Consider the following 7699-nt stretch of genomic DNA (forward strand, 5'->3'; position numbering starts at 1 on the left):
AGAATGAAAAAAAAAAAAAAAAAAGGAAAGAAAGAAAAGAAAAGAAAAGGAAACATTCTGATACACAGGGATAATAAAGTTACAAAGCATGCCTGGTTCGTTTCCCCATCTCCTGGTCATGGCACAACCCTACTGCTCTCCTGTCACCTTTTGATTTACTGCACAAGAAGCACAACTCTTTTTCATACCAAAGATGGGGGTTCAGATTTAGAAAAATAGCCAGGTATGTATTCATAGGTATCAGATACTGAGTGATCCTGGTAGAAGGTAGATAACTAAGCACTTTCGAAGAACTGGACCTAAAATTTAAAAAGAAAATTAAAAAAAAAAAACTCTCTCTCAAGTTAGGAGCTAATATTCTAACAACAGAACTCTCCTTAATGACAAAAGAAAAAAAAAAGTCTGTGGTATCTCCACTAAATGAAAAACTTTTCAGATGTAATTTAGCACTAAATGGAATCCATTTAGTTTTCCTACGTAGTCAAATATCCAAAAAGTCAACAGCAAAAGACATGTACAGAACATAACAGATTAGGTTTCCTTTTTCTGATGGATCACATACTAAAGTCAACTCTGATAAAAAAAAAAAAAAAAAAAAAAAAAGAATTGTCTCAGTACCCACTATCCTACAATTATTCCAACACTAACATCTGTTTCTTCTGTCTGAATTATTACAATTGTTGAAAGTAAATTTTATCTAGACAAGCACAAGTAGTAAATCACATACTAACAAACTCTCATTTGTAGCTAATGCAAGGTAGGATTAACTTTTTTCTTTTTTCAAACTTAACAAAAAACTTCTATAGATAAAAAAAGCTCATATTAGACTGTAAAACTGTTTAAAGACTATGCCTAATTCAACACTAACACTGACATTTATGGTCATAGCATTTGTTTTTAAAATGCTTAGCAAAAAAAAAAAAAAAATTAAAGTAGAAGGGCAGCTGGATCACAACAGCTCTAACAGCTTCCACTTATTCATACTTTCAACTCCCTTAACAGCATCTAATGCTGCAATGATTTTCCAGCCCTAGAAACCCAACTACATCCAACAATAACACATCAAAGACAAACTCCTTAGCTGACAGGTACTCACACTGACAGGTACTTACTAGCTGTATTCTCACACTAAAACATTAACATCCTCAAATATCTCAATACTACTGTAAATAATAAGTACCTTGTAACATGACTGATTTAAAAAGCAATTTTTACTGCTGCTTTTCACATGTTTATACAAATGGTGTTCCTCATGACTTCTGCAAGAACAGTACTTCCTTTACAGCTCCTGAGAGTGCCATAGCTCATAACTGTGGATTCCCAATACCAATGTGAAGTCACTGATAACTTAAAAAAATTTTTTTTTTGCTTCTCAAATCATGATACAAATTTTTCCCTAAAATTTCCTCAGCACATGGTAGTTAAAACTGTCTGAAAGAAAAAGAAATACTAATAAAAGAGAAAATAACAAAACTAAGTGATACTAATGCTTTAAATTACAGCTTTCTAATGTTTCTGGAAATGAAATGAGAAGTTTAATAGATGGATCTTCAAAGTGAACAGGTCTAGATCCTAGAAGTTAACTAAGGTTCCCACAGAAACAGAAATTATGCCAGAAACAATGAAATCTTAAAAATTAAGAACATTTTTCCTCTTTCAATATTGGCAAAAAAAAATACCACTACTATTTTTCAATTCTAATCAATCACATAACATATTTATTTTAGGTTAAAAAAAACTTCCAGTGTGGGTGATTACATATTTGTAAAATAAATTTTATTTTTATGTCACTATTTTACATATATCTCTAAATTAAAGGAGTTTCAAATTGGCCTGAATACTAAACTCGTAAATTTACACCTTCAACGAGTATTTTACATGTACGCACACAACTCTTTCTGAACAAACTGTAGTCATCAGGGTACAAGGTCAAAGAGGAATGCACAAAGTCAAAGTCAAACTCAAAACACGGTGCTTGAAGCATGGGAATATTTCCTCATTGCAGCTTTCCATTTTACTCACATTTTTCAAAGGCAGTGGGCTTTCCATATATGTATTAACCAGGTAATACTCTTTCTTAAGATCACAAAAAGCCTTCTGAGGAAGTTTTATTTCAAGATTATATTCTTCAAAATCACCTTGTTCTAGTTCTAAATTAGCCTTCAGATCCAACATTCTAACTGAATTAAAGTTCTATACATTATATGTATGGTCACATACGTATGGTCATATTTGACAAGCTATTTATTTTATATATAACCCAAGTAAAGAAGTTTGAGTTGTAGAATAAAAAGTGATGCATTCACTGAAACACTATTAAGTGATGCAACGTAAGTTTAAGGCTTTTTCCAAAACATTCAACTCTACAAAATTTTCCATGTTTCTCAATATAATAAAAATTAGTACTTAGAATTTATGTGTACATAAGTTGGGCACCAGATACTGACTTCAGAAGGATGCAAATTCAGTCTTAAATGTGGTACTAATCTTTTATGTAGATTCGTTAAACATACCAAACCACAAAAGCAAAGAATTTTATAGTTTTTACTCATATTAAGTACTTTATTTTAAACAGAGTACAAGGATGCCCATCGCTGAGAAGTGTAACAACTGTCATTAGAAGCTGCTCACACATTGGTTTATTTATCAAGCCATTCATAAGGCTACACTTATTCTTACCTATGCAAACAAAAGATGCACTTCTCTACATAGGTCTAAAATATTGGGGAAAAAAAGAGACCTTTTTCCCTAATAGTAGCATTTTTATGATTGTAACACTATGCACTTGACAAAAGTGTTATTCTCCAGATTATGGTAGTGGGCAACATTCCAGGCAAAACTATGATAAAAAAAAAAAGGAAAAAAACACACACACAACACACACACAGACTATTCCTGTATCCCTGTGACTGGAACTTAAAATTTATAAGCTATGTATTTTTTCTGTAAAATTTTACATCAGTGGAATCATATAGAAAATTTTCTATCAATCATAGCTTTCAAAAACATGTTATTAAGATATGTAAAAACACTGCTTCTGTAATTTGCATCCAAAAAACATTCTACACTATCAGATAACATTTTAGCTTTACTACTGTGACTTACAGTAGAATGAACCTTTATGCTTCTGAATGGAAATCTGCGAAAACTGTATTTACAGTGATTCAAGTGCAATTTTCCAGTAAGTTCTAGGTATCATTCTCTCTGTATCACACTATATATCCTGCAAATACATCACTGACATTACAAATACTGTGCTGTGAACAAATAAGCGCATGTGGCATGCTTTAGACCACATGTCTACTTCAAGTGTAAAAGAAAGATGACATTTTTACTAGCGTTGCTATCGAAGGAAAGATGGGCTTTCATGAGAAAACAAAGCATACAAGAGAGAAAACAACAATAAAACAAACCCAATACATAACTTCAAAACACTTACATTTGCAGCATGACTTCGTTGAGAAACACGCCATCCACTAGTGCCACATATTCTTCCAGGTTGGTCCCATTCCCTCCAGCTAACGGTCCAAATGTCTTAACCTAAAACATATCACCAATGTGACACTCACTCCACCTTATTCTGTGCAGCAAGGCATTTATCCTTACACAATAAGCAAGTAAATGAATAATGTGTAAAGAAAAATGAATGCTTACCCAAGTGACAAGAGGGCTAGACATAAACTGCTCCAAAAGGGGTGTGAATATTTCGTTCTCCATTTTACAAGAAAAAGGTTAACATCAATGAAGCTCCTCTGATGCCAAAAAAATGGAAACTCCTTCACTGTAGTAACTCTCTAAAACACTCGAAGGATTTAGCTGGAGTAAGTGAGCCCCATTTTTACAAAGCAATGCAACAGCAACAAAAAAGTGAGTGGCAACTAGGATCTATCGTCCTCCTTCAAAAAAAAATTTTTTTTTTAAAGTCCATCTAAACGTATTTCAGCCTTTCCATTGATGTCTCTCCCTTCCTACATACTGAAAGGGTAGGAGGAAGAAAAGAGAGAGGCTGCCTAGCTATTAGGATCCTACATCAGACAAAAAAGAACGGAAGAAAAAAAAATCTGCTTCAGCAGCGGTAGCTCCTCAGAAAGGAATGAGAAAATCCAGTAAAACTCTGCAAGCTCATCCTGCTCCATCCCCCCCCCCCCCCCAAAAAAAAATAAAGAAAGAAAACAGAAGAGGTGAAGCGAAGAGGGGCACACACTCCCACCCCCACTCAGAGCTAAGCCCTCAGGCTTCTTCTGCACACATTCCCCTCCCTCCCCCCACCAGTGGGGCAAGCAGTCCACAGAGAGGGAACCAGCCCCCAGCAGGGATGAGAGGCTATTTTAAATTAGTTCCCTTTTCTAACCCCTTCCTTTTCCACTCAACTGCGACGCAGCCTAGGGACAGGACCGGCCTCGCCCTACAGCCTCGCCCTTCCCCCCGGCTGGCCGCTCCTCCCGTCGCAGCTTTCTCCTTGCCCCCCCACCCCCTCCGCCGGGCTCCCCTAGCGCCCTGCCCCCCTTCCAAGCCCCCCACCCCCGAAGGCCCTGCCGCCTCCCTCGCCGCGGCTCTCCCCGCTCACGCCTTGCTTCAGCTCCTCTCCCGCCCACCCCGGCTTTGCAGCCACCCCCCAACCTCAGGCTCCCGCCGCCCCCGAGCTACCAGCTCCCCTTCCTGACAAATAACGGCCACCTCGCCTCAGCAAGACAGCCAGCTCGGCCGCGCCCCGCCGCCCGCCCGCCCACTCCCCCTTTTCCCTGGGCGGCTCCAGCGTATGGATCCCTCCGCCGCTCTGCCTGAGGAAAAGGTTATCCCTCCGCCAGCTCCAGTCCCTTCCTCCCCCGGCTCTCCTTCCTCCCCCGCCCCCTCGCCTCCCCCCACCCAACGGCCGCTCGTGGATGGCGGCGGAATTAAAACGGGGCGGGGCGGCGGGGGAACCGCTGCAGGACTCGTGCCGGCGCGCGCGCGCTGCTGCTGGCGGCTGCGCGCCAGTCCAACGGCCGCGCGAGACCAACGGCCGCGCTGCGCTGCGGGAGGGGGCAGCGGAGGCGGGAGGGGGGTCGCTGCCGCGGAGGGCTTCTGGGGGAAAAAAAGAATCTTTGACACCGTTTTGGGAAAGCGAGGGAAAGCCTGTCGGTGAAAGAAAGCAAGCGCAGGAGTGGGGAAAGGGAGTCGCTAACGCTCTTGATGAGGAAGATGGGGGATTCGACGCTCTGTAGCTTGGGGGCAGCGATCCGCACCCCTAACTGGGCATCTCAGGGGAGGGGAAGCCAGTTTTGCTCCTGAGGAGATGAAGTACAGACACACCCACATTAGCACAAAATCCAGCTTTCTGGAGGGATTTAGCAGGGAAAGGGGAGCACAGGGAGGGGGGCGACCTGGTTACAGAAAGCAAATGATGACAAGCAATTTGCTTGCATAAGCTATTGTCCTTAAGCTATCTTTTGCCACTTGTGCATTTCAAATCTAACGTACTGCATTAGCATACGGGTTGGTATCTGCTTAATAGATTGGGTAGTGTTTTCACAAAGCATTTTACGAAAATCTCAAACTAAAACCACCTTATCTTCCATGTAACATAAATTAAATTGCAGCAACATTTTTTTTTCCAAAATGCCTTTACTTTTACATGCAAATACAGACAAATTAAATGCTTGGAAGAAAAAAATCCATGTAGAGTAGCAGCTAAACAGATTAGGTTTTCTAACCCAAATGTCTGGATGTGGTATTTATCCTAATTGTGGAAGATTAGAAAAAAAAATCCCCATCAGTGACCTTTTATATGAAACTGAGAAGAACGTTTAAGAGTAGAAAATATATTTATAGACCTTGAAATATTACTATGTAACTTGTATTTTATGAAATTAAAAAGTTGCAGTTAAATAGCTTGTTTGATTCTTGTAAAGAGATTTCTTTTTCAATAAAATCAAGTTTTCTTTTTTCCCAAAATCAGATCTTTGGAGTGAGCTCATGAGCTTTCCAGTGAAACAGGAGAAAAAAATGGAAAGCAAGGGAAAATCTACAGTCTTAGATGAAAGTAGGAGTCTACTGAGTGAAATGATTGCCAATAAACTACTAGCCCTTAAAGACAACTACAAAAGCATTTTTGTAAAAGCCTGAATAACCAACCACGAAGCTCCCTGTCTCTGGCAACAGTATATAATACACAATTGTGCATGCAATATTATGGAACTTCCCTGGCTCATCAGTTTTTCTTGCAGGCTCTAATTAGACAACAATGACTTCAGCATAAAACATTTTTTGAGAATTAAAGACTGGCTAGTAGGAGTTGATAGCCCAGATATTAGTCACATATTAATAACAGAAGTCCTGAAAAAATATTTTATGCTGAGTTTGTATATTTTTTTTTAGATTAAGCTCTGATTAAACAGTTATAAATATTTTTGTTTGTAGGTTGCTTGTTATATAACACCTAATTCACTTTGCACACGTTCTCAGAATTGCTATCGCTCACTGTTCCACAGTCAGACTACTAAACTGTCTTACCTCAGTAGATGACTCCTTATAAAAGGTGAAGATGAACACGATGAAAAATAAAATTTCAGAAAAGGTACCCAGGAACAGTCATTTTTGACTTACTTAGGATTTTTTTTAAGACTAGCAGCCCTAAAAATTGTCAAGAAGCTTTGTATGTGTAACTTGCATCTTATCAAAATGTGAGAGAATTTACCTCATTTTCAGTGAGGTAAACCCTCACATCAATTCAGAATGAATTGTTGATAAGGTAGCTATTTGTCTTGTAATAGCTTCAAAAAAAGGGATAAGCTAGGGGTTGTTCAGTTAGCTTTACTGTTCATTGCATCAGTACCTCCAGGTAGGCCTCCAGGGCAGCCTGTTAGATAATGGTGCATTGCTGCTACCTGCTGATGTAGCCTGCCCTAGCAAATCCCCGCTCTCCTGGAGCTCAGCTGCCAAGCCACGCAACATGGTTGTTTAAAATGTAGCTGTGGTGACAGGTGTGAGACTATTTGTCATGGGATGGGGAGATGTTTGGTTTTGATTACTGAACCCTCTTTTGACAGACCTCACTCAAAATTAATTAAGGGAGAGAAAAATTGAGGTGTTTTTCTAATCCCAGACAGAAAACAGAAGGCTTCCATTTTTAGCCTAGCTGTCAGAGGTCTTCAGAAGTATTAATCTAGAAAATATTTAGAAGTCATGGTTTCACTTTACAGGGCTAGGCAGCATCACTGTAATCTGTAACCTGCAGGTAGTTTTAGATGCATTGTTTTTGTACTTTTTATCTGGAAAGACTCCTAAAGACAAGCTTAATGACTACACTTACAGGAACAAATCCAAGAACTTTAATATCAAGATTCAGTATCAGATGTAGAAGTTGGCAACTTGAGTTAACTGACTATTTAGAAAGTTCATTTCGAAATACTGCATGTAAAGCCATAAATACTATAGGTTTGTTACATATTTGTTTTCTCCCTCATTACCATTCATCAAAAGCAACAAGAATATAATACTTTTGCTGTCCAGGGCCTACAGAATATTATTTGACAGTATTTTGAAAATTCCTGTAGTATTAGAGATTCTCATCTTTGACGTATCTCATGATTGTGAGGAACATTCAAGAGAAGAATCTTGACTGTCCAGAAGAGTATGAAGACATTGCAGACTACTGTGTTCCTGCAACACTATCTTACATGAATAACTCTTCCCAACATCAGTTGGCAGACTGCCAGTT

The 7699-nt window shown here is 39.1% G+C and overlaps 1 protein-coding gene across 8 annotated transcripts in view; it reads right to left on the reverse strand.

Annotated features, from left to right (window-relative positions):
* Window positions 1-4114, reverse strand: part of CCDC88A (coiled-coil domain containing 88A) — a 94120-nt gene extending 90006 nt beyond the window's left edge. For all 8 annotated transcript variants that reach the window (XR_009957857.1, XM_062571763.1, XM_062571762.1 and 5 more), the window contains exons 1-2: window positions 3655-4114; window positions 3440-3540 (exon numbers count right to left, since the gene is read on the reverse strand). Coding sequence is in view for 7 of the 8 variants with exons in the window: in XM_062571763.1 (XP_062427747.1) it covers window positions 3440-3540; window positions 3655-3717 (164 nt within the window). In the remaining variant the exon portion in view is untranslated. The remainder of the gene's footprint in view (window positions 1-3439; window positions 3541-3654) is intronic.
* Between the last annotated feature and the right edge of the window lie 3585 nt (window positions 4115-7699).

Source organism: Rhea pennata, chromosome 3, assembly GCF_028389875.1.
Source record: "Rhea pennata isolate bPtePen1 chromosome 3, bPtePen1.pri, whole genome shotgun sequence".
Classification (NCBI taxonomy): Eukaryota; Metazoa; Chordata; class Aves; order Rheiformes; family Rheidae; genus Rhea; species Rhea pennata.